This window comes from Polyodon spathula, chromosome 7 (genome assembly GCF_017654505.1).
Source record: "Polyodon spathula isolate WHYD16114869_AA chromosome 7, ASM1765450v1, whole genome shotgun sequence".
Classification (NCBI taxonomy): Eukaryota; Metazoa; Chordata; class Actinopteri; order Acipenseriformes; family Polyodontidae; genus Polyodon; species Polyodon spathula.
This window is the reverse complement of record NC_054540.1, coordinates 51,593,772-51,621,436: the sequence shown is the minus strand read 5'-3', so window position 1 is coordinate 51,621,436 and position 27,665 is coordinate 51,593,772. Positions and strand designations below refer to the sequence as shown.

General features: G+C 38.0%; 1 protein-coding gene across 1 annotated transcript in view; it reads right to left on the bottom strand.

Annotated features, from left to right (window-relative positions):
- Positions 1-27,665, bottom strand: part of LOC121318737 (FERM and PDZ domain-containing protein 3-like) — a 108,054-nt gene that overhangs the window by 17,729 nt on the left and 62,660 nt on the right. Inside the window, exons 2-7 of the mRNA XM_041255743.1 lie at positions 13,591-13,706; positions 13,144-13,298; positions 12,297-12,399; positions 6,280-6,325; positions 5,038-5,142; positions 4,321-4,428 (exon numbers count right to left, since the gene is read on the bottom strand). Of these exons, the coding sequence (XP_041111677.1) occupies positions 4,321-4,428; positions 5,038-5,142; positions 6,280-6,325; positions 12,297-12,399; positions 13,144-13,298; positions 13,591-13,631 (558 nt within the window). The 5' untranslated portion in view covers positions 13,632-13,706. The remainder of the gene's footprint in view (positions 1-4,320; positions 4,429-5,037; positions 5,143-6,279; positions 6,326-12,296; positions 12,400-13,143; positions 13,299-13,590; positions 13,707-27,665) is intronic.

Genomic DNA, 27,665 nt, shown 5'->3' with positions numbered 1-27,665 from the left:
CGCTGCTGAATGCATTCATCCTTACTTTGAAACACATTTGTTTCTCAGCACTTGAAGAACTAGAAAATTACAGCCCATGTTGTTTAAGGTCAAATCATGGTTACTGTCAACTTTGACCTTAAGTGCCATTATATGTAGATTAACTGAATCCTGGTTAAGTTGTTAGGTTAGGGTTGTATTAGGTACCACTGTATTACCTCCAAATCAGGGGAAACAATTCCCTCGTTAGTAAATTGGGTAAGAAATTGAACCGGTTTATATCAGATAATTGTGCCACTATTCCCCTGCATCTCATATGAACATTTAATTAAAAACACTAAATAAATTGCTTTAAAAAAAAAAAAAAAAAAGATTCTCACACATTTAAGAATCTGGCTTTGAAAATGAAGAATACACTTTTAAAAAGTGTTGAAGCCATGAATCCCTATGGATTAGGGCTCTTTAAAACATTTCTAATTAAAATGAAACTGAAAGAATGTTAGCACAACAAAAAAAAAAAAAAAAAAACAAGCCAACTATATTGCACTTGTAATTGACTGACATTCAATTAGAAAACCTGAAATTAAACTATGTTTGCTACTGGTGATTTGTTTAATATGTTTTCTTTGCTGAATCAATAGTCTTCAATCAAATTGTAGAATTAAACGACCAAAGGTTCATGTGATACAAATGTAATGACTTTAGGTGTTATGAAAGTGCCACCACTCATCCTTCAACCCCCCCCAGATCTCAAATTAAAAAATTACATTTTCAACCATTGGACTACTGAACCACTGTTCCTCACCACCTGCTAAATGGTTGTTTCATGAAACAGTTCTGCAAGTTCTTTGGTGAGCTTATGGGGATAAAAGACCAGAGACATGTTATCTATCTTGCTGATTGTGCAGTTGTGGACTTCTTCTGATGATGGACTTGTCTCCCCTGTCTGGGCAGTTGTTTTATCTCCTGTTTGTAATTGCAGATTACAGGCTGTTTATCACTCTCTCAGCTCTCCAAAGAGCTTTTGGATTTTCTCCCTCATTTGTGTAATAGTATTTCAGGCTTGCCGAGTCTCTGCATTGGCAGCTGATTATCTATCCTGGAACACCAGAATTTAATCACTGCCTTTCAAACCCTCCACTTTGAGAATCAAGAATTCAAGACAGGAATGCAGCTTCATCAGCAGCCTGCAGGGTCTTCAAAAGCAAACTGATTCAATTGTTCTGGTTATCTCTTCTCTGTGCCTGCAGCAGAATTGATTGGTTGTCAAAGGCAGAAGGCTGACAGCAGCATCGCTGATTGAAGCCCTCTGTCTATTTGTTTGTGTTGATGACAGGTAGAGCCCAGACAGGTGCAACCCAAGAATGTAGAGCACAGATGTATACAGCATAATCAAAATAAATCTTCTAGGGTCTACTAGTTAGCCAGACAATTAGGCTCCCCCTATAGGGATCCAACCTACATCCTCATTACTTGCAGGAAAGAATAGTGCAGTCACTTGTTTTGTCTCTGAAAGCTGGTGACTTCTTTCGAAAGATAACAGGTGTCCCTCCAGGCAAGCCCAGATGCCACAGTGCATTCGTTAAAAGGCCACAAGCAGACTGTGACAGTCAGAGACCTTTCATCATTTAAATTATTCTGAAAAATAACATGGTCTTTGCATGAAAGACTTACCTTAGCCCCATAGGCATAGAAGCACATGCATTTTGAAATGCTCTGCAAATAGCTGTCAGGAAGCTGCAGAGAGTGAGGAGATTTGTCCCTGAGGGTTCCCTGATGTCGATGTGTGTCTTTGGGCCTCTGCCTTCAATGGCAACTGCTTTATGAGGCTGGATGCATGGAAATAAACACCAGCTGTTGTGCTAACTCCTCCATACTCCTGTTGGACCTCAGAGATCATTTTGATTGAAAAACACTCAGAACAGGCCAGAACAGACTTCTTCTTGGGCCCCATTACCCACACGGTCCATAATGCCTAGTAATGCCCTCTGGTCAGGTCTTATTGCTTACATAGCCCACCATATAACCAACACTCTACACTACCTCCCAGTCTCTCATGTCCAATCACAGCCACCAACTCCTTCAGTTCTAGCCACTAGGTTACCATGATTCACAGTTATGATACTCAGCTGTAACTACTAGGCCCTACTACTATCTAGTCCATCAGCTCTACCCATTTGGCTACATTTCCTCCTAGTCCCTCAACTCTAATCACAAGTCCTCCCTGCCTCCTGCCCTTTGAGCTGTAAATGCTCAGTACTTCCCACTCACTCTGCTCAAAATACTAGCCCACACTGCTGCTTAGTCCTTAAATTTAAGCCCTTCAGTTGGCCATACTGTCTCCACTGCTGGAATCTAAAAATGAAACATTCAGAGCACAACTTTTGTATCTGCAGATACAAAGTCATTCAAATACCTATTTCTATTTTTATATAATCTAATATTAGTAGACCTTTGGTAAGATGTATTGATTTTATTTTTTACTTACTGTTTATTGCTTGAAAATGCCCTTGTTTACCTTACTCACGCTCTCTCTTTCACCTGCCACAGGTTCACAATACCAGCTGGCATTTAATTCAATACTAGGATTGTCTGTTTACTGTCAGTATTTATTGTTATGAAAATGTTATGAACTGTATAATTTAACAGTCCTATCATAATTCAGTATGGTACCTATATCAGACTCCCGCTGATACGGTTACAATAGGTTAATTTTCTAATGCATGAGGTCGACATGAGGAATGACAATGATCTCTAGATTTTAAGTGTTCTTAGAGACAGTCACTTGCCATAATAAAACAAAGAAAAATCTAAAATCTTAAGAGATGGTCTCATATCAGAGAAGTCATTGAATCTAGAGAAATTCATGTTTTTGTATTTCTCTTGTATAACAGTCAGGCAGTACTAACTACATAGGCTCCCCTGTAAAGTAATAATATAGATGAACTGTCTGAAACCTCTTCTAAATACAATGGTTCCTGGAGGTAATAAACATCTGTAATACACTTCCAATCAAGTGTGGTCATTGAACCAAGGAGCATCAATATGTTTAACTTAGAATTTTAACCCTTTGCAGTCCATTTATTCAGCGTCTGTCAGTTGTGTCGGGTCCAATTTATTTTCACACAAGCAGTTTATTTTACATGCACTGTTTAAAAGTAATTTTTATTCACAGTAAAAAACGTTTAAAAGGCACTGCATATCAATAGGATACTGTATCTCCATCCCTGCCCCACCTCTTGTTCACTGTATTTATCACATATCTCTTCATAGTAATGCATACTGATAAATCATCTCCTGATCACTCGTTTTATCACCAAACTCCTCAATAATGCTATCCAAGTCATTATTTTATTACTATAACATCTCAAAAAGCTCGGCAAATGGGTTGTGATATTCTTTGTGTGCTGGATGCGGAAGCAGCTGTCTTGTTTGTTTATGTCCGTGTTATGTCTGTGGTGAGGGGACTATGCATGTTGCTCAGTTTTTTGTTTTTTTTCGGCTTCTATCGGCCTCACTCGGCCATTGAAAGATTTTATCTGCTTTTTCCAGAAAAAAAAAAAAACAACTAGGGACCTGTGCTTGACTTTTGTTTGATGATGTCGGACAGGGTCCGACATCGGACCAGAAAGGGAAAATGGTAATGTTGGACCTGGTCTGACATAGGACCTCAAAGTTAATATATTGATAATAAAATGCTTCTACAGTGCGGGGAAAGAACCTGAGAGCCACAGATGATCCAGCTTCAGTAGGCTACTGCTTTTGTTAAAGCAAGCTGTCCCCTTGAAAGAGAATGTCTGGTTGAGAAATGTAAGCACTAAAGATGAAAAGGCAAACCAGCCTGGAGCTAAGGAAGAATTTCTTTGGGTTGGGAGATTCAACGTTTCCATCTAATTCTGAAGGTCAACAACAGAGCTCCAGAAAGCCACATAATTGTGCAGTTTTAAAACAACCTCCCTTACTGTACTTCTTGTTCTTAGTTGTTAAGCAAACGTGTCAGGTGGTTGCTAGTCATCTGTACTTTCACAAACAGAGTAAAGTCCCCATTTCTGTGAAAACTGACCCATGAATTGCATGTGTTGGCCCCAACTGATCAGGAAACACAAACAGAAATGCCCTCAATAGTACATACTGATAAATTCCAGTGTGCTGTATGTTCATTGTATCTGTTTATTTTTCTCATATAAGACCCGTTTTCCAAAATGAATAGGCAGAGTATGTGTGTACCAGTATACTGTACTGAGCCACTTTGCTCTATTCCTCAGTTGTGCCCAGTATAATCATTGTGTTTCCATTTAAAAGCCCTGTATAATTATGTTTCAAACCAGACCCCTCTCCTACCCTGACGGTGGTGCGGCTGTCGAAGGTGAAGGACTTGATCTGCCCATTCTCCAGGAACACCTTGAGTACGCTGGGGATCAGGAGGAGAGCGTCTTCCTTCAGCATCTTCTGTAGGATACACAAGGAGATTGCGGTGTTGAGCCTTAGATATATTACTTGATGTTGGCCTTCTGACACTATCAAGGTCTAGTGATTGCATCATTATCGACACACTGTTATATCATTATCATACCATGCAACAGGTCTCAACACTTGTATTATATATAGGCATGCTAACAGACAATATTCAATGACAAAGTTTCGACTATAAGTCTTTCCCAGTGTCTTGAGTATAGTTGTAAAACTGTAAAACATTCCACCTGTGATCTAGAATGGTTGGTTAGCTCTATTCAGAGTCTTGATATTAGAGTGGATTTAATCATCCTATACTTTAAAATCAAACTTAGGTCGACTTTTCACAAATACACCACTGTGAAAACCAAGTAAACATTCCATTAGCCCATTCCATTTTGATACATACATACAGTGCTTTTGGGGAGTTTAAAGTTTGACGGAAATAATGTGGTTGCTGTATATTTTGATTAATAATCCACTGAACATGTGGAAAATTGAATTGAATATTGCCATAGAGCAGGGATGTGTATGGATTGCACAGACATTCTGAAAGGGAGAGCGTGTGTGATTAAAGAACAAACAGATGTAGTAAGGCTGACATACGGGATCTGGATCGCTGACAGAGACCTGCTCAGAGAAGCGCACTTTTGGCGGGTTGGATCGCAGCTTGGCTTTCTTGGCAGCGCTGATGAAGGCAGACTTCGGGGACTGTAAGGGAAATCAAACAGCCAGGGTCAGGAGCTGCAGCTGGGGAGCCTTTCAACTGACCTCCTTTCTAACTCCACCAGCCTGTTTTTTGTGGAGAAAGACAGAAACATTTTCTTAACTCTCATTAACATTACGTTTTCCTCCAATACCGAATGTTGCAGGATCCAACTAGGTCCTTAATCACTAACTTAGGCAGTACAGAGCATTGTTTCATCCAGTTCTTCACTAGCGAACCTTCAATTAAGTAATTAAGGTCATGTTTGGAACAAGGTTCTGGTTTGTAATGGACTAAAAGTCACAAGTGAGTACCACTGCTTTAAATAACCTTAGAAGAGGCAACACATGAATAGCAAATATTAGTAATAACACAAAATGTCAGATAACACGATATCTGCCAACCACTTTACATTGTGCTATTCACAATAACAACAACCCCTCTCCTGCTGCAAGCATGCATTTGCAAAGATAGACCAGAGCATATTTTGCTGATGATATTACAATATTCCAGAAGCCAGGGGTTCATGCAGTCACACAGAGAGTGTGTATTCGAGTCTGATGGTATCCAGTATTGATTTAGCAGCCAAGCCTATTCAAATAAAATTCTACAGAGAATGATAATAGAGCAGACAACCGCTGTATGAATGTAGTTTTCAATAATTTATTAATTAAGATCTTCTCTGCGCTTCTTTTGTATAGCTCGGAAGTGGATAAAGGTTATCAGTACCACACACCATAATGGGCTTATCCTGCAGTTTACTGAGGTATACCATGGTAAATACCTCAGTAATAGACAAGCATTGTGAAGGACAGGGAAGTATGGTTAAACTGTAATAAATGGATAGTATTAGAATGGGGAAAGCATGATAAAACAAATTACTGTGCATATTTACCATGGCAGGCACACAGTAAGGCTTACTAGTACAGGTAAAATAATACAGATCAGCTATTACAACAGATTACTAGTGAAGACATTTAGAAAGAGGGCCATTGTGTGATAAAGGCTCTGAATCCATGTTCAAAAGGAATCTATTACAACTTAACTGCTGAAAGAATATGAAGACTTGCTGGAAGAAATAGTCTGTCTATCACCTGTATGGTAGAGTGCAGAGTGCAGGTAGGTAGTAAAGATAGACTCACCTGTTGAGGCTGAAGCACAGTGAGCAGGATGGATTCTTTGCAGTTCCTGTCAAGATACAGGGTTGAATCAGAGCCTGGACACCACCTTATCTCTAAACAGCTATCACCCACTGTATCCATATTGCAATGTATCCATATTCAAAGAGGCCTTGTCCAAAACATTTTGAGATACTCCAGGTTTGAAGCTGATATTGCATGCCACAAAACCAAAACTGATTGGTTGCTCCCAAAATAAATCCTTCCAATATATATTTTCTGGCCATTACTAATATAATCCTGAAAATTGCCTTGATGAATTATTCAAGTGACAGCAATTCAGTTTTATGTGGTCTTTAACAGCAGTTTAGGTATCTATCCAAACTTCTTATTTAAAAGATTTTTTACGTTCTCCAATACATGGGTAGATGTGTATTGCTTACTGTTTATTGTCTTCATCGTTCTCATTGTTGGACAAAGTTACTTTGTTTTAGTAAACCGAGTTGCTTGCTGTACTGGAAACTTTACACAATGTAATAAGCTTTGGTACCATACTGTAGCCTATTTGATACAAATGTGCAAATTCAAATTTGAACAATATGACCCCTGCTAAAACTGCTGTAGTGTGTACTTCCCCTATACTGTAGATACCAACTGGTACCAAATAATGACCTACAGTACAGAGTCTGATTTTGCATTTTAATGATATCATTAAAATGGAACCCTATGAGTTGTTTTGAATTCATATAGTACTAGCCTAATAATTAACTTTACATAATGCAAAGAGACAACAAAGCATCATTTATTCATGACTGTTTTTAAAGCTACTTGAGTTTAACAGTTTTGAACTAGCTATGCTTAGCCCTTCATAGATACATACTGAAAACTGCTGTTTCACTCAGTTTTTTCATTTCCACACTTTCCACCTATTTGATCTAAGAGTGAAGATTGTTTGTGTCTTACACTCAGTCTGAGAATGAGGTATTAACTGTGGTTTCCCCGAACAGAGGCAGACATTATTATACACCCTATTGCCAAACCAGTCTCTAAGAGCTATGTCCAGAATCAATTATATGGGTCCCGGGTTTTTTAGAGCTGTTGGTAAAATATCTTCTATCCCTCACGCCTTTAGTTCTGATCCACTGAGTGCGATTTTTGAGGCACTGGAAACTGAAGTCTCTATTTTATCCACAGAGAAGGGCTAATAAGCTGTGACAATATTTTCCATCCCGCATTACCCAGGAATAATACCACAGCCAACATCTTTTGAAATCTGCTGTCAACGATTTTCTGTGCTATTTGTGTGCTGGTTTGTCATTGAAGGGGTTGATTTGATTAACTATATCCTATAAGATGATCACCCTGGATTTTATTAGAGCATTTTACAGAACCATGGGCCTGATATTCGAAAGGTTTGCACACCGCGCAGAGGGGTATGCACATCGCAAATGGGCCTTGTGCCGAAATTGTGCAAAGTTGCTATATTTGAAACGTCCTTTTGAGCATCACAATCTATTTTGCGCTGTGCAGAAATAAAATGTCGCGCAATATGGGGGGAGTGGCTGACAATATGCGTGATCCTGGTATATTCGAAGGTTTGTGACACGCAGAATAAGGATTGTAAAAGGACAGCGTTAACTCCTCGCACACTACCATTCCAGCACTGACTACAAACAGGCAACAATGGGAATTGTGGGTAGCATGCAGGGTGTCCGTCGACGTGTGGATGTGAATGATGCAAGGCACATCTGCAACAGCAACCCCAACATAGCCTCGACAGATATATGAGGAGCTCAGCAATGAGCAAATCGTGTCCAGGTATCGTCACAACTCATCTATGCCAAATGTTGCATGATGATCTGGCCAGAACAAACCTGTGCAGTCATGCCTTGTCTGAGCAATTGGTAGTATCTGTCTGTATGTGTATCCTGGCTACCGGGACCTTCCAAAAGGTAGCAGGTTATACAGTGGGGATCACCCAGTCAGCCGTGTCCGCCACCACACCCAGTTCATAACTGCGTTGCTGCGATGTGCTGAGGAACATATTACATTCCCCAGTACCAGACCAAACAGTGAAGAGATAATGCAGGGTTTTTATGAGGTTGAGCACCATGGTATTTGTAATTGACTGCACCCATATTGCTATCCGGGTACCTGTTCCAGTTGTTTTGTTCTATCAGGATTCCAGTTGTATTTGGAATAGTGGGAAATTTGAATAGCTATTCCATGCCATGTAAACAGGGAATTCCGAATGAATCTGTCCGTATTCTGGATACCAGTATTCCAAAAACGTGATACCGAATACCCCCTTAGTATTAGGATACTATCAGAATACTAGCCCTTCTAGACACCTTATTGAGAAAACCTTTTTTTTTTTTTTTTTCTAGACACGCGAGTCATCGTTTTATAATCTATAGTATATAACGATGGCTTGTGTGCCCAACAAAGCCTTTGCAAAAATTATATATATATATATATATATATATATATATATATATATATATATATATATATATATATATATATATATATATATATATATATATTGTAAGGTACCAGGGAGGGGGTTAAAATCCTTCCCTGCTAAAAACCTTGTGAGAATGCACATTTGGGTGTTATGGGGTTTAATTGTAATTGTTTTAATGATTTAGTTAATCCTCGGCACCTGATCGTAATTATAAATTAGAGACAGGTGCAGGGTATTTGAGAGGCAGCCAGCATCGGGGCTGCTGAGTGAAGAGCCCGACTGCGTGTGTGTCCAGTCGTATTGAAGGTGAAGTGCTGAGTGAAGAGCCCGACTGCGTGTGTGTCCAGTCGTATTGAAGAGAGTGTTGAGAGAAGCCCGTTTGTGTTTTGGTGTTTGTCAGGTAAACGGCTTAGCCGTCCTGTGTGTGAGTCAGGGATCGGCTGGTGTATAGTGAGAGCTCCAAAACGGAGTTAGGTGTTTGTTTTGTTTATGTTTATTAAAAGTGCGCGTCAGCGCTAAAGCAATTCCGTTTCTGTGTCCTGGGTCTACTTTAAAAGGGGCAACGAACTCCGTGAGTGCGAGGATCGTTTTACAATATATATATATATATATATATATATATATATATATATATATATATATATATATATATATATATCAGTGCCTTGCAAAAGTATTCAGACCACCTGACCAATTCTCTCATATTACTGAATTACAAATGGTACATTGAAATTTCGTTCTGTGCTATATTTTACTTTAAAACACTTAAACTCAAAATCAATTATTGTAAGGTGACATTGGTTTTATGTTGGGAAAATATTTTTAAGAAAAATAAAAAACTGAAATATCTTGCTTGCATAAGTATTCAACCCCTATGCTGTGGAAGCTCCCAGTTTGCACCGATGAAAGAAATTGCCCTAACGAGGACACAATTACCTTACCATTGGCCTCCACGTGTGAACCATTAAAGTTGCTGTCAACTATTTAAAACAACTCTGTCACAAAATCATGCAGTTTACTCTTAAATTGCAATAAAGATATCTGGGTCTGCAGCTTTAGTTTGGGCTGGAACTCATTCCAGGACCATGGGGCATAATAAGCAAAGGATCCTTTACCAGCCTCAATACGCACATTTTGGATTTTAAAATGCAAAAAAGAATGAGATCTGAGGCTATGTTTACTATGGGAAGCTATAAGGTATTCATTTAAATAAGTATATTAATATAATTTACATTGTATAGCCTTATATACCAGAATATACCAGTGCTTCAACCTACGTAAAGTCAAAGTAGTCCAGCCTACCAAATCGTATAATATACAATGATGAGTATTAAATCTTGTATTTGTAATGTTCCTCAATGCTGCATGATATAGAGTCCAGTTTACCTACAGTTCGTGGTGATGCAAACCTATACACTGCATCACCATAGTCAATTTGCTGCAAAAACATACAAGCAATAAGACTCTTTTTTTGTTTCCATATCATATATAACATGTGCATATCATAATGACGTTTATGGTGTATTCCCATGCCCAACAGACAAGTGTGGAAACATGATCTCACCTCTGTCCAGCACACTGCCTTCCTTCTGTTCCTTTAATACGGGGTTATTAGCATATGGTAATGCATCGGTAAATAGAAACATGAGATGCAAATGTATTCTAGGTGGAGATTCAATATGCACATAGCTCAATCAAATTTAAATTGGCGAAAGTCCTAATTCATCTGAATACACTAATATCTGCACGATAATTGCAATGCGCTAGTTCCAATAACTGCGCACCGCTAGTTCCAATAACTGCGCACTGCTGACTCAAATAGTGTCGGAGTAACAGTCCACTCTGGAGTTGGGTACAATGGTACAAATGTACAATAGTACAGAACCCCACCCCACCCCCCACCATCCGCACACACCGGATGGACAGATCCATTATGTGTTTTATCACTGTATTGATATGATGGACAGGGTAGTGTGTTTAAATATACAGTTATATGTGTTCTTCACTGCTCCACAAGCATATCGGCATCCAACGTGTACCATCAAAGTATGGAAATGTAGATTGAGAGAATGATGCAGAGGGGAGGGGGGGGGTCCTGCCTGTTATCTTTGCTGTGTGTTGCCACACATCTGTAAATTAATTGTATAAATATGTCATACACCTATCTTGTGGCCCATTGCTTTATTTGGCTATTCCATAGGTTGCTGTGCATTATGGGTGAGGGGTGGGCAGCTGCAGTTCGGCAAGCCAAACACCGACAGGGCACTCTTGCTGTGAAAGGCATGCTGATGTTTTCCTAAAATCAGACCGGTGATATGATTAACCAATCAAAGACCTGTATTTTCTCTGCAGCAGTCCAATTAAAAGTTAGCTGAGGCGGGACAAACAGTTCTGTTAACTGTAATTCTGACCGTTTTTAGGGAAAGTAAGTTTCTGAATGTCAGTGTTGCTAATTGTACAGAGACTGTTCATGTATTGAGAAATCATAGTAGGCTACAATTAACATTTTAGGAGTGTATTTAGAATTAATTATTATTCTTACAAAAAATGGCATAACGAAAAAAATCCATTCCGGCGACACTCAAAGCCTTACAGACTGGGCTTAATCATGATGTTCAAATGGGTGAGTAGAATGAATAACATAACGCATTTCTGTGTATTGTGTATATAAAAATGCTTGATTGATGTTTACTTTGCAGGTGAATAAACTTGTTACATGTACAAACTAGAGAGTGTACTACCACAGTAGACTTTGTCACGACCTGTATAGTATTTCCTCGTGATACAATACTGTCCGTATTTAATAAAACAGTGGTGTTATCAGTGCATTAATTTGAAAACTCAACACCTAGCTATGGAGCCAATTGTGTATTTGAATGGTCCGTATGTATGTGTGTACGATATATTCTGTGGTCTCGTCTGCTGTCATATCGGTACATACTGTGACAACACCAAAGCTTGTCGCATTACTAATGGTGACTGTCCAACACTCTACATTCTCGCTCGGCTGTTGTGTGCAGTTGCTATATTGGTAGTGAAAGCGCAGAATGGTTTTGCGAGGCACAAACAAATTTATGAATTGCTCAGAAAACTGCTATATTTCAATGTCGTGCAACTGCTTTGTGCCGCATTGGAATATCTGTCATTTTGTGCCAAAGCAGTATTTTTTGGCGACGTACAAATTTAGCGACGGGATTGCGCGAAGATCGAAGATCGGGCCCCATATCTTTGAATTTTATTAGAGCATTTTACAGAATCCATCAGTGGCTTCCCCCAGCAAGGTAAGGGTGATCGACCCTATATTAGGAAAACCAAAATTATTTCACTTTGCATTCAAACTTGGCATTGAGATATGATAATAAACCACAGTAACACCTATCTTTCCCAAAGTCTTTTGTGATTCACATGAATTAAGTTAACAGCCACATCAAGGACACTGATAAGCAGCATTACATCCTTTGTTTTAAGCAAGGCATCATTCCCCCCCCCCCCCCCCCTCCCCCCCGCCCAGAGAGTGACCTCACACCTGCAACCTCAATCCCCGGCTACTCTCAGTCACAGTGATGGATGTTACCTTACAAGGTCTATGACTCGCTCCCTGGATACGTTGCTCACAGACTCCTCATTGATGGCTAGAATGTGGTCTCCGGGGAGAAGTTTACCCTCTGAGGGGCCACCTATCAAACAACGGAGGGAGCATACATCAGTCTGTAAATGCACTTTAAATTAGAACAATTATCAATGATATCACTGACCCTGTTTGATACCAATCTTGACATATCTAATGTTACTTTGGGTAATCTTACCTAATATGCATTACCATCATTCACAGGGTTCATTATTAGTATTATGCACTTTTAGCATTGGTATCTGACACAGCAGACAATGCTGCTTATTAAATGACTGCCACAACAATTCATTGATTAAAAAAAGTGATTGTCAGTTATTTTTAGTTATCTTTGAACCTGAATCTAAATTTGTTTTTATTGGGTTTTTTTTTTTTAAACTTTTTCTACTAGGAACCTTATTCAATTCATCAGTTTTATTGTACAATACTGAAGCCATCAGAGATGAAAGACACATTTCAGAATATAAAATAGTGCAAAATTTTCTTTTCATCTCTGTTGACGTCACCTTCAGCCTGGTTTAGCTGCAATAGCTTACAGTGGAGCTCTTTTTTTTTTTTTTTTTTTACAAGAAATGCCATCATGAAAATAAAAGGCAAGTGGCAAAATGAAATAGACAACAAAACTGTTTGTAATAAAGGTGTCACAAGGTGTGTATTTGTAATTATGCCACGACTTGCTTCTGCTGAAAACTACCAATATTCCCACCTTAATTTCTAGATCAAAAGAGCCATTCAGGCTTAGATCGTCAAAGTTGACCAAGAAACAAACTTCACATGTTCTCTCAGTTCCTACCAGGAGAAATGGCACGTATGATAACCGGCCTCTCGCTGCCGGCAACAAATCCAAATCCTTGGGTGGGGTTGCGGAGAATTTTGACTTGCCGGGCTGTGCCGGGAGTCAGACTGCCACTTTCCATGCCATCGTGACACTCTTCGTGCATCACAGGACTGGAAGAAGAAGAAGAAGAAGAAGAAGAAGAAGAAGAAGAAGAAGAAGAAGAAGAAGAAGAAGAAGAAGAAGAAGAAGAAGAAGAAGAAGAAGAAAATAACTGCTTATATACAGCCAGTGAAAATAAGGGGGTCAATAAATGAAGAATTCACACGTGGTGTTTATTATTTTTTTATTAACTCTACATTCTAACTTTATTGAGCAGTGCGTTATTATATGTATTTGTCATGAGCGCCCACAGCTCCATTACAAGACCACAAACACAAGCTGAGAGAAGGTGGCATTGGGTACCTTCCACAAGTGTTTGTCTGTCCATTCTGGTCCTGGGCCATCCCCTGAATGGAGGCGGCGTGTGGGAACTCTCTCTGCTGGGAGGGGCAAGGCGTCCTGCAAACATTCACCTAAAACTGAAGAGGAGGAAACAGCCACATTGCAATCATTATATAATAACGGTCCTTCTCAGAGAGACAAGATCCAGTTCAAGACCTCCATTCAAAGAGAATACAGTCATTTTGGAATGGTTACTTGCTGTCCTGAATAATGAGCACATTTTTATTTGCTTGAATTGTAAAAAGCTTACAATTCCACCGTCTTTCAAGAGGTCCTTTAAAAATACTGTAAGAACTCTGTAGATGTTATATAGATCAAGTAAATTGTTGTAATAAGGTGTTATAGATATGTTATATAATATGTTGTTACAATGATAACAAATGATTTATAAAATACGATGAAATAAAAATTATTATTATTATTATTATTATTATTATTATTATTATTATTATTATTATTATTATTATTATTAGTAGTAGGGATAGCTCAAGCTTGTGGTTTCATTTATTCTGGAATCAGAAACCATAAGCAAGAGATTCTGCAAGGACACTCTCGCCATTTGACATTTAGACATATATAGAGAAAAGGGAGTCAGTCTAAAAATTGGAGCAACCCAGAGAAAATGTGGCTTTTTAATTTATATACCCCTTAAGTGACTTTATTGGAAATAAGCATAATTTTCAATTAGAAATCAAACCCAAGTCACAGCTCATCAAAAATTAGAATTCAACTGCTCTGCTAAACCAGGTCAGTAGAGACTATTAACTCTCCCTGACACTATGTATAAGATCCACCCAGAAAAAAACTCTTCTTACTAAATGAACAATTTCATCAATGTCCACCCACCAATATTAACACCACCCACCCAAACACAACCCCTTGGCAAGGTTTGTCTATTTGAATGCTTCCTGGAGTGCTTCACACTTACACTTACGTCTCAGTTAAGATAAATATTTAAAAACAGCTTTGCAAATTGCATCACCGTAACAAGGACGTTAATGGCAACCATTACACAGCTGTGACTCGTAAAGCTCTTACATTTTGTCACCCTGGCTGTGCAGATCTAACCATTCCCACTGTCATTACAAGACAAGTAGACAAGCGCAAGGACAGTAACATGTCGAGTGTTGGTCAAAACCTGTAACGAAAAGACATCTGAACCACATCTCACTGGTCATTACAAGCAATAGACACATCAGTGAATTAATTGGTTCTAAAACTGAATAATAGTTTTGGGTACACTTTATATTACAGGAGCTAGGGATATATATTCCGAATATGCTATATATATCCACGATATATTATACAATAATATATATATAAAAATATATATTATATATATATACCTATATATATATAATATATATATAAATATAGAAGTTATATAATTGAGGTAATACCTGGGTACTACTCTTACACAGTAACTGCTGGAGGTGTGGACGGCACCATGTTTTTACCATTTAATTATATCAAGTTATAAACAGTTGTTCACAAGCCTATTACAATGCAATTACACAACAGTTACAGTGCAAAGCAGGAACCATAGTTAATTACTCAGTTATTACAGTGCAATTGCATGTATATGCCCTATAAGCTAAACTTACAACATTTCCTTAGTTTTAATCAGTATGGATTTAAGTATCTGTGTCTGCTGCCTTACCTAAAATTCTGGTAATAAACACATTCTTTAATAAGCAGCATTGGTAGCCCAAGAATGCTACAATCCACAGTACAATGCCACAAATAGTAGTCTTTGCTGTTCAGACTATTTATTTATTTATTTATTTATTTAGTTGGCAGATGCCTTTATCCTACATTTTACATCAATCTTATCAAACATCCACTTTTATTTTATAAATTTTCAACTTCTGTTGGAATGGCTGTGGCAATGCTCTCAATTTGATTACTGAGAATACAGAGTAATATAGATATACACCTACCCAAAAATAAAGCAATTCACAGCAGTAAGCTAAAAGAAAACCAACAGAACCAAATCACAGAAACATGAAGACAGGAAGAAGAGAAAGGCAAAACAAAGAAGATACAACTTGAAATAACGGAAAGGGAAATGTCATGAAGTGGGTTGATGGACAGAAAGAGAGAGGCGGTGAGGCATCATTGGGTTAAGTTGATAAAGAGGAAAGAGCTGACGGAATGACTTTTATTGTCAATACACAGGCATTCTGCTTTAAATATTCCTCAAGGGCATCAGGCTAGCATCATGGTTCCCATGGTTACTGATGTACTAGTTCAGAAAAGACATAGGATAACAATGCTTAAAGTAGATAGAGTTTCCAAGATAAATGCTGTTCACTCAGTACATAGCTAATTTATATTTTATTTACAATACATACATACAAAGAAGATTGGACTGAAGCACATAAAAGTCAAACGCTTGAACAGCCAAGAATCTCAACTTTCATTAATATTTCAATATTTCAATTAAATTTTATTGTTAAAAAGCAGGATGCAAAACAACGTAGACTCTTCAAGAAATACAGAAGATAACACGCCTGTACTATTAATGGAATCTAACCAATTAATTGATAAATTGTTGCATCTCCAATATATTTCAGTATATTGAGCTGGGATTAAAACCTAGAATCCATTGACTCAAGCCTGCATGTATTTCCTGATGCAGGCACATAACTGCCTCCTTCTTTTTGCTCTTTCTATTAAATAGACATGCTTCTGTGACTACCAGCATCAGTAGGGGGATATAAATGTAATCTGCAAGCTCTGCTGTGGTAGCTCAAAGAGGTAAAACAGAATTGTGAACAAAGATTCTTATACCTTGTAGAATAATAAAAACGAACATACCAGGCATGATCCTATTAACAACAAGGAAAGCACTTCAAAGAGATCTTTGATTCATCGTCCCCCACCCCGAAAATAATTGATTCTTCCTTATCTCATCCTCTTTCAATCTTCTCAAGCTGTTGGCTCGCTTCCATTTTTAATGTGTTTGGTGGCAAACACCTACATTGTTTGTTTTCTCCTGTCCTTTTGCATTTCTCAGGATGTCTGTGTAACTCTCTTTTAAGGGGCCACAGTGTTTGTCAGGGGCTAATAGAAACTCTGAATAGAAACCTCAGGGGTTCACCTGGCAGCTGCCTGGCTTTGTGCTGTGTGGGTTTTGATTTTAAATATTGATGCTTGTGCATTTATTGCTTATGAAAGGTTAAGGACAATATCAGTGACTACAGGCTGGTATGCTGTCGGCAAGCCCTGTGAGCACATAACAATCCAGACCTTCAACAACCTTTACTATTCAAGCCTAGGCCTGGCTCAAGCAGATTGACAAACTGTTCTGAATTGTGTGGTGGTTTTGTGATGTAAGCTGTCCACTAAGGGCTGTTTTGAGAACCTCTCATTTATTTCACTAGTGGAGTAGGCTTTAAACTCCTGATGTCATGTCAGATGTTTGCAGATATATAGCAATCACAGGAACTCAGATCAGGATTAGCTGCATATTCCTAGAACATTGTTAACTCAAGGATATAAAATATTATATTTTTAAAAAAAAGAGGACATAGTGCCACCAGTGATTGAAAACACTTCCAATTGTGATTAGAAATTTGCAAAACAATCATGTTTATAGAGGCAGCAACAATAAGCTGAAATGGTGAGGATGTTATAGAACTCAAAATTCAACATCTGTTGGGTTTTAAGTATATAAAAAGTAGGTGTCCAGGTGGGGAGCCACACCTTGCCAGGTATGTGGTACTGTATCTGGCAACCCCGCCTTCATCTGGGACACCATCTGCATTCTGCTAGTCAGCTCACAAGTGCCACAGATCACTTCTCTGCTTGCACCAGATGTCAGCTATTTAAGAAGCTAAGTAAAGCAATTGATCACATTTTATTACTGAGCCCTCAAGAATGATTTTTTTCTTCTTTCCTATGGACTGAGCAGAGGGCTATCCAGAACTGGATTGCAGACAGTCTGCAGAAAAGCTGGTGCTGGAGAGAGAGAGAGACGGTAGACAGAGAAGGAAAAGCTCTTCATTAACCCGGCCAGCTGCTCTGTCCTGCTGCACTTACCGTAATCTCAGGAGTTTCGACCCCGAGGTAAAACTTCTTCATTACTGGTAGCCAACATCCATAACATTTGACAAGGAATTTAAAGCTAAATATTAGCTTTTGTCTTTTCTTGTGTGCTTTGTTGCGCCTGCAGCACACAGATCAGAATTTGTGTTCAATCATCTATCTCCTTTATAGTTACTATGTGTCCTTGGAGGACTACATTGTCTGAGTCTAGATACAGCAATGAAATGCAGAGGCACGTTATATGCAAATTGCTCTGTATATGGACTACAAATGGTAGAACAAGGTCAACAATGGTTGGAATGATTAGTCATTTTCATCCACACTGTTAATTGTTTGCAGTAACAGGCAATGTGCTACATTGTCAGGGCAACTGGGCAATATATTTTCCATTGTAATGCAATTGTTGGTAATGTTGTGGTATAACAATGCTTTGCCCAGAAGATACACTATTATTGTAATACTATCCCAATATTGGTTGTATATTTTAAATGTTTCTGTAAGGGATTGTCCATTGTGTTGTCAACCAAACTTACAGGTACAGGAGAATAGCCTACCTTAGATTAACATTCCAAGTACTGATTAGCATTTTACTGAAGATTTCATAGAAGCTCAAATTGATCATACTTCATAATTTACACAACAGAAACAAGCTCCCTGGCAGCCTTGGGACCATCTGGGAAACCCAGCCGATAAAGACAAATAGACCCTCCACAATGCATTTAATTAAGAGTGGAAGAATGTGGGAGAGAGAGGGAGAAACAGAGAGAGTGGCCTGCTGAATTAACAATCCTTTCGCTCCCAGCAGTCAAAAAACACATTCAGCCTCATCTAATATAAAATGCATTATACTGAAACACCAAAGAACAGTGAATTGCTTGCAGTGTGTCTGCACTGAAGTGAAGTGGGTAATAAGTGAAACTGGAAAAGTCACTACAGAAGTTGTATTTTAATACACAAGGAGTCAGTGTGCTGCTGAATAGGGACACTGCTATGTCTGTTCATAATGCATTTTGATTCTCATTTCTGGTATTGCTGTGGTATGTTAACAGGTTCTGCTGGCTTTATAATGGTATCCCAATATAAATAGTTCAGATTGAAGATAACCAGCAACCATGCTAATAAGAGCAGAACCTGGGAAGAGCTCAACCCATGTTTTTAAAGGTTAAAGATTGCTTTTGTCTTTTTTTTTTTTTACTTTCGCAGCCCCAAGTTAATGAAGCCTGACATCACACTTCTCTTCAAGCAGGAAGTGAGAAGGAACTATGGCAGTGTCTTATTTCAATAGCACCAGAGTCTGATACCCCAGAGATGAAGCTTTTGATCAGTGCTGACTAATTTATTAATTTATTTGTATTAATAACATGATATTCTTGTTTGACCTTTACAGCACACATACATGCATATCAAAAGGTCCCAGTGCTGTGCCACAGATATTTGAAGCAGTTAAGCTAAGCTTTGTTTGGTAACTGCTTCAGCTCAAGGATCATTTTTGAAGGAACACAGAGCATAAAATTAAAAGCGCCTTCAGTAAATCGCCCTTCTCTCTTAATGCGCTCCCTTTATTTCACACTGTGCTTGCTGTAACATTCAATTAGGCACTGAAGCTAATTACTCATTATAATCATTATATGGACTAATATTAGGACTGTAGTGCAGGAGGCCCCAAGATATCAGTGACCTGGACTCCAAATGAACTGGCAGCATAAACCCGGCTAATGAAAGACCCAAAGGCCACTGATTGACTGCAGAGCACAAATTCCCATCTCTAATTGTATGGTTTTCTAACAGACTGGGGGTTAGCCCAAGCAACTGTATAGACTGTATATCAACACAGACACATTGGGAGCAGGTATTACTGGATTCAAAGCAAACCGTGCCAGAAACTTAACGAAATACACGTGAAAGGGTAAACATTCTTTATTAATACCATCTTTTCTATTCAACTTTTTTGGGGGGGCTCAACGTTGTTGTTAAACTTGAATAGGAAAATGAACGCTTAAAAATTAGCAGTGTACAGTTTTAGTTTTTCTAAAATAGACTTTTTATAATAGACTATGGATACAGTGAAGTCATACCCTTAATGCTATTCTAACCTAAATGGAAGCATTAAGCACTAAGCAGTATGGCTACTGTTCAGCACATGACTGCCTTTTATTCTAAGGTAATGGGAAGCTCCTGACCATTATGCTAACAAAAAATGTTTGATGCTGGCTCTAGGTTCTTGATGAGAGATTTGGTTAATGTAAAAGGCTTGGTGTGACTGGGTTTCTAGCACTGATTGGTTCATAAAAAAAAAAAAAAAAAAAAAAAAAAACACCCTTGGTTTATAATGCGCATTATGTATTACTGGAGGGAGATATTAGGTCCATAACTTGCCAGGTCAATTACATATTTCAGAGCGTTTTCAGATATAATTGGTTTGATTAATTTTGCGCATAGAAAGATATGGGAGGTGAAAGTAACTAAAATTAAATCATGAATGACAATTCAATAAATGTTAAATTTAAGCAAGTATCGAATATTGAATTTTAACATCAAATAATAAACACTAGCATTAAATATTAAAATCATGTATCAAATGTAAAATTTTAACATCAGATAATAAATTCAACATTGAATATTAAATGCAAGTATTGAATGTTAAATACTACCATCGAATGTTAAAAACTAGCATCAAATATGAACTTTATCCATTCAATGTGCTTTTTATCCATTTGATGCATGCACTTGCAAACTGTCAATCAATCCCATCCGCCTTGCCCATTCACACCCCTTGCACATCGGGGAGATCGGTGTTCGTCCTTGTTACCTGGTTACTTGTTCAGCCAATGAGAGGCTTCGAAATACTGTAGCTGTCTGTGCTGTCTGTAGAGATTAAAAAGGCTCTTGTTGTTTTACCTGTATTGTGTGTAAAAAGTTGCATATTATATAACGTTATTAAGCCTTGCTGGTTTTTTTTACAACGGTTTTTATTTTAATTTATTAGGTTCACATGACTGAAGCTGCTAGGCCTGATGCTAATTTTTAACATTCGACGGTTGCATTTAACATTCAGTGGTAGTATTTAACATTCAACACTTGTATTTAATATTCAGTGTTTAATTCAATATTCGATACTTGCTTAAATTTAACATTTCATGAATTGTCATTGATTATTTAATTTTTGTTACTTTCACCTCCCATAGAAAGCAGGTTAAATTAGGTAAGGTTTAAAATAATTGGCTCTACTTGTACTCTAGTCATTCTAATATTGTGTCATTTTTCATGCTTTTACCATTGTTATGCTACACATTTACCATAGTTTACCATGGTTTGCCATGTCTTTAAATTTGCTTTATCATACTTCTCCAGGCTTCACAATGCTTGCCTATGCATTACCATGCTTGCACAATGCTTTATTACACTTTGCTGTACTTTTACTATCGTAACTCTTAAAAGGGTTGGCACTTGTGCTTCGGTGGGTTACGGACTGAGTAACTATTCTAAAATGGTATACCATTTTTCAAATTGCATGGTGCTTACCTTTAGTAGATATTATCTTTTAGTGGGCTTTATTTTATTAGTAACATATAAAGTGGGTTTATTTGCAAACTGTTAATGACTCAATTATTTTAAAAAGCGTTTAAAAAACTAGTTACAAAACTACAACTGAAAATCAGGTATTTATTAATGTAAGTCCTTTGCAACTCAAAAGGGCATTTTACACATTGAATAAACAGCTTTGCCCCTGAAGACTTTTCTTCAAAGGCTTATTAACTGTATTACCACAGTACATTTCTTACTAGCTCAAATACAATGCCCATTTTATTTTTAACTTTAAAAGGGGGGTGTGGAAATGTTCAGAGTGCTTTGAGCTGTGCAGATTTACAGCACATTTTCTCTACAGAAGATAACTCTCATGGCACTTTTTCAATATGCCACTTGCTACTTTAAATGCACCAGCTTTGAACAACTTTATTAAGTGTAGGATGAAAGCTCATGTTTGTTCTCAAATCAGATAGCTTGTTCTTTCTATTTTTTCATCACCTTTATACCACCACCAGTGCCTTAATATTGCTTGAATTCTCTTTTATTATTATTATAGGACGTATAGTGGTTAGCGCTAGCGCTACCAGGTCCTGGGATCAAATCTGGCCTAGGGGGGTCTGTGTGGAGTTTGCATGTTCTCCCTGTGTTCGCGTGGGTTTTCTCCAGGTACTCCGGTTTCCTCCCACGGTCCAAAGACAAGCTGTTCAGGTTGATTGGTCACTCTAAATTGCCCTTGGTGTGAGTGTGTGTGTGGTGCCCTGAGATAGACTGGCGTCCCATCCAGGGTGTAGTCCTGCCTTGCCCCGTGTCTGCCAGGTTAGGCTCAGGCTCACCACGACTGTAAATGATTAAGCAGTTAATGATAATGGATTTATTATTATTATTATTATTATTATTATTATTATTATTATTATTATTATTATTATTATTATTATTATTATTATTATTATTATTATATTAATTCATACAAAGAATGCTTTTCTTTTTTTTCCCTGCTATTTTTGATCCTCACTATACTACATATAATAAAACATCAGCAATGGAGATACTAATATATAATATTTAGGATGGCTTTATTTTTTAATCAGACGGAGTGCTCAACACCAAAACAATCTTTACTAACTACTGTATGTGGTATGAACTTCAAAAATGTGTTCTGTTATTCATTTACTTATGCTGTATCAGCTATATTTAAACAACAAATATTTACTATCAAACCTTGCTTCACTTATTTTCTTTCTGATTCATATATTAAAGAATCAGCTCATAGTTGACAATTAAATGCCCCTCGGGAAGACTATTGTTACTTCCAGGGTGCCTGTCAATAACAATCGTCTTCCCTTGGATCAATAATTTTCCACTATAGCCCTCCTCTCCAGTCCATATATATATATATATGAACATGAACAAAACATGGTTGAGAAATGGCAAAATACTAAATTCCTTGCATGGAAACCCATACAGACTGCACAATTACTGAAAAAAACTTAAAGAGTTTAAAAACATCTTTACCTAAGTGCAAATGGGACTGGCACTACTCCAACAGTCAATTAAAATATTTGGAGAAATTATATTTTTTGTGCCATGTACAGTACAACTAAATACGTGATATACTCCTTAGTATTACTGTATCTTTACCAGTGTCTGTTTATAGGCTGCTTGTTGAGGTCTGTTTTTAATGCTCTGTGCTCAACACTTGCCTTTCAGTCAGACACCTGCAGGCATACCCATTCCAGGAGGCAGCTTGCAGCTGTGGGCCCTGCTAGGTCTGGCTCCAGACCAGTGGCTACCACCTGCATACACACAGCCACACACACACACACACACACACACACATACACACACACACACACTCGTGCGCCCACGCAGACACTCACTCAGGGATGCTCTTTCAGTACAAGGCTGTAAAGCTGCATCTTACTCAGAGCAGTATTGCAATTTTTTGTTTACATACAGTAGCGGTAAAGGTGGTGTGACCCTTTCAGAACTACAAGACTCATTTTAGGGGTGACTGGTCAAGTTGTAATGATTTGACATCTCAACCCATTAAATTTAATAGAAAGGGAAGGGGTGGACACCAACAGCAAAGCACACGGTTCAAAGATGAACAGCTTACCATTCAACTAAGGAGCAAGCTCTATAGTCGAGAGGTACGTGCAGGTCTTATGGTGATTTCAGTATTATTAACTCATCAGCCACTAGGAAGAGATTCATTAGATTCTCTCCCCGCTTAATCAAGCTCTTCCTCGAGCATAAACTCAAGTGTGCGTCCACCTTGGCTCGAGGAGTTTCAATGTCAGGCTCGTAACCATGACCACTCGATGTCCCACAGGATTCTGAGCAACTTTACAGAATCACGTGTCTCACAAGCCAGCTTACATGCTATAGCTTCAATGTAAAGAAAACTGATATTTAATGATTTGTTTCAACCACAGGGTCTGGATTCTTGCCAGTGAATTGAATAGAAAGGCAAGGGTTGGACACGAACCTCAAACACACTGTTCAAAGACGAACTCCTTGACCATGATTGTGGTCAAGAGCTAAGTATGGGTCTTATGCTGATGTCACTATTGTTAACTCGTCAGCCGCTAGGTGGGGATTCATTGCAAAGTCCAATAAACACCCCACACCAATTAATTTCAAGGAGGCAGATACAACCATGTTGATGTAACTATTTTACTGTCATACAGATAAAGAAGACGCTTACCGTGGAATATTTTAAATGACTTGCTGTTGTTTTTTATTAATTCTCCTTAAAACTATTTGTAAAATGTGACTTTGCCAGAAAACAATAATATCTATCTATCTATCTATCTATCTATCTATCTATCTATCTATCTATCTATCTATCTATCTATCTATCTATCTATCTATCAATCCATCTACTGAGGTAAACAAATGGTCACCTAGATCCTAATAAAGTGGACAGGCAGTGTATGTTCACATAAACAAGATTCAGTTTTGACTGGTCTGCAGTTTTGAGTGGAGTTGAATTTTCTAGACCATAAACAGGTCTGCAGTGTTGAAAGATGTAATACAATTCAAACACTCATAGGCCAGTTATTTCCACATGAACTTGTGCATAGATTGCTCATTAATTTGTCATCATAATCTGAAAAGTCCAATTTCGGGATACCATCATAAAGCCAGTGCATTGTGCTGATGAAACTCTAACACTTACATTTGGTAAGGATGTGAGAAACGAGATAAGGAAAGCCGGTCACGGAGCTAGAGAAAGAGAAATAGATATCCTTGTATTATTGTGTTTAATGGCAAGGTTCAAGGAGAGTCCCACTTCACTGCTGAAACAGATAGCTGATTGATATCAGGAAAGGGTTTAATTTTCCCAAAATACAAGCTTGCACAAGCAGGCAAAAATGGTTCTGACATCAGCAGGCTGCACCTGTCGCTTCTCAGTTACCAGGCGCCCACAGCCCAGCAATACAGAGCAGGCAGAGAACTGCTCTCGGAGTGTTCGCCATTCGGATCAAGTACTCTCTTGCCTTACTTCAAGATCATTTATTCTCCAAATACATCTCTGGTCTGCACTAACAACACCTCACTCCAAATTGACTTTAAACCACAAGATAATGGGAAAAAAAGGAAGATATTACTTTGATATGAATGTGTTGTTCAAATTCGTTTGGCTCAATAGGATTGTGATCCAGGGATTGTGGTGATTGTCTTTGCCAAGCTCCTCAAACCATTTGCGCAAAATTCTGATTAGGTGGATGGATGCATTATCGTATTGAGAGTAGCCGTCTCCATCTGCACTGTTGGATGTGCCTTAACAATGCTTAAGTAAACTGCAGTATGGCAATGTTATAGTGCTGCAAGGATTAGATATCACGTCACATAAGCATTCTAATTTGCATCTCTAATTCAGGAGGATACGAAATCCAATCAGGTAGACAGGTCCTAATAAAGTGAGGTAGTTTATGTTTAACTGCATATATACTATGAATAGCTTTGTGTGGCCTCTTTAAATTCAAATTATTATTTTTGATCTGAGATAGCATGGTATCACACTGTGTCTACAGAGTCTCAAAATCCCTCCCTATCATTTAATGATATAATTAAGTGGGCATACTTTGGTAGTTTTTACCTTTAAGTATAAAGTCTTTAATACTGATTCTGTTTATCACAACTTCAAACCATCAACAAGGGTGTGAATGTAATTACTGCCCTTTGAGTAAAGCTCCTTGATGAAAAGCTCATCAATCTCTGCTGAGATAGAGACTGCCACAAACAGTGGAGATAGCGGTATTTATAAAGTGTCTCATGAAATTGATAGAAAAAAAAAGAATTACAATGAGTGGAGCTTCACTAACCCAGCATGTGCATTGCTTTCCTTTGAAAGAATCAGCATTCCAGTTCAAAAGGCTGCCTTTGATAAATGTGTGCTTGTCACAGTTACCGGTGTTTACTAGTATAGTAAATCTTGAACAAGCTCTGTAAAGATCTTAAGAAGCGCATTCTTACAAGAACTGTTTGTTTTATTGACTTTTTTTTCACTCTGATGAAGCCCATTTATTAAGTATGGTGGAAGTACAATTCCTATCTACTTCCTGTTGGAGTCCTGAGCGGGTCCAAATTTTTTATGACTCGCTTCTGACCCGACCCATTTTAATAAGACCTGCAATTCTTTACATTTCTACCCTCTTTTGCATGCAGTCATTCTAGCTGTGTTCAATGGCTGCAATATTGAGCTATCATCTTTTTTTGTGTTTACACTGTGTTTACCTGACTCTCAGCTTAGAGCTTATCTGGAGATCCTAACTGGTGGCACTTAACAAACTTCCTCATTCCATTCAAGTCATGTGACAATGGGACATTTTAACTCTGCTGGCCCCACCTACTGTCACTCAGTATATGGATATTTCAAAATACTGTATCTAACTGGGTCTTGATCTCTAATTGAAATGTTTGTAAACCCGAGACTCTGCGAGATGTCAGCCAGTCAATGGGGCCTAATCTAATTCTGCTGCTGTAAGTCTCTGTGCTAATGTTCCCTATTTAACACGGAGAGCAGTGCAAGCTGACAGCGAAGGTCAGATACAGGCAGAGGCTTAAGTCTAAGTTAATACAATCATACAGGGGAGCAGGGCCTGACAAAGAGCGTCATCTTGGCCCGGAGCATTCTCCCTGTGCTGTCACTGTGTCCCTGAGCCGGGCGTCGCTCGCTTCTCCTGAGCGGTCATTTGAGCCGAGTGGACCAAGAATAACTTTCTCATACTCTCTGAATATAGATGAAAGGGGACAAATAAATCCAACAATAGCATACTGTGAAGGGCACTGGAGGACTATGCATTTGCTAGAATATAAAGATTTATGGATTTTGTCTAGAACGAGGATAAGAAAGACACAGATTTGTACATGCACAATGGATTTTATATACTGCAATACATAACAACACATTTCTGTTACTAGACACCACAACAGGCATTCCTGTTGTTTCTTTTGGCAACTCTGAACTATAACTTGCAGGAAACCTTGTGCATTGATCATGGAATACTGTTGTTATTCCATGAACAAGGATAGTCATAAAACAAGCTGTTCTGTTATTAGATTCACAGCATCAAATATGAAAAAGTTATTCAATGTTATTTCTCTCAATTCTTGTATAGTTTTCTTTATTATAATCCAGAAACAAGACTGCTTCCTGTTTAGGTAATACAATGATGGATACACTAGCCAGACCCAAAGTGAAACAAATCAGCAGATAATTATGAAGTACATCCAAAAACATGAAAACAAATTTCAAACCAAAAGCAATATTGAATTTTATTGTGTTTTATTGAGAAGTAAGTTATATTAATAACTAACCCTTCTCATGTAGGTTTAGAAGCTTGCTTTGTTGATGTTATCAAATATTTAGATTCTACATTGTTTGTTTGATTGCAGTCTGTATACAATCTGTTTAAAAGTAGGCAAGATGTATAATTGTTATGTAACTCGACAGGATTTGTTACCTGGTAACCACAGACTCTGACAGATACCTTTGGAGAGATTATCAGCTAAAAACAAACTCAGGGCTGTTAAACTTTTTAAAAAAGAGATCTTAAATTGCAGTTATTTAGTTGTTTTAATTGATAAACTGTAATCTGATAAGCTGTTTTATATCAGCTCATTGCTCTTCTGCTGTAGTCTTGAGTAAAGTTCTTACTACGCCTTAAAAACCAAATCCAAACAAACAAAACTAGTTGCGTAGATCCCCAAATCGAAGTCGAAAAGGATCCGCACACTGTGATCAGGAAAGTGGTGACAAGGAAACCACGACACAATCAAAATGGGCGAAAAAACATTCTTTTATTGATCAAAGAACAAGCAAAGTGCTCAGTGCAAGTGCAACGTTTGACAATCTTCAGGTTAGAAACACCTGGGTATTTAAAGAGTCAGGTGTTCAATTAAAAACAGGCGCATACAGACCAATTAATACATTAGAACATATAAACATC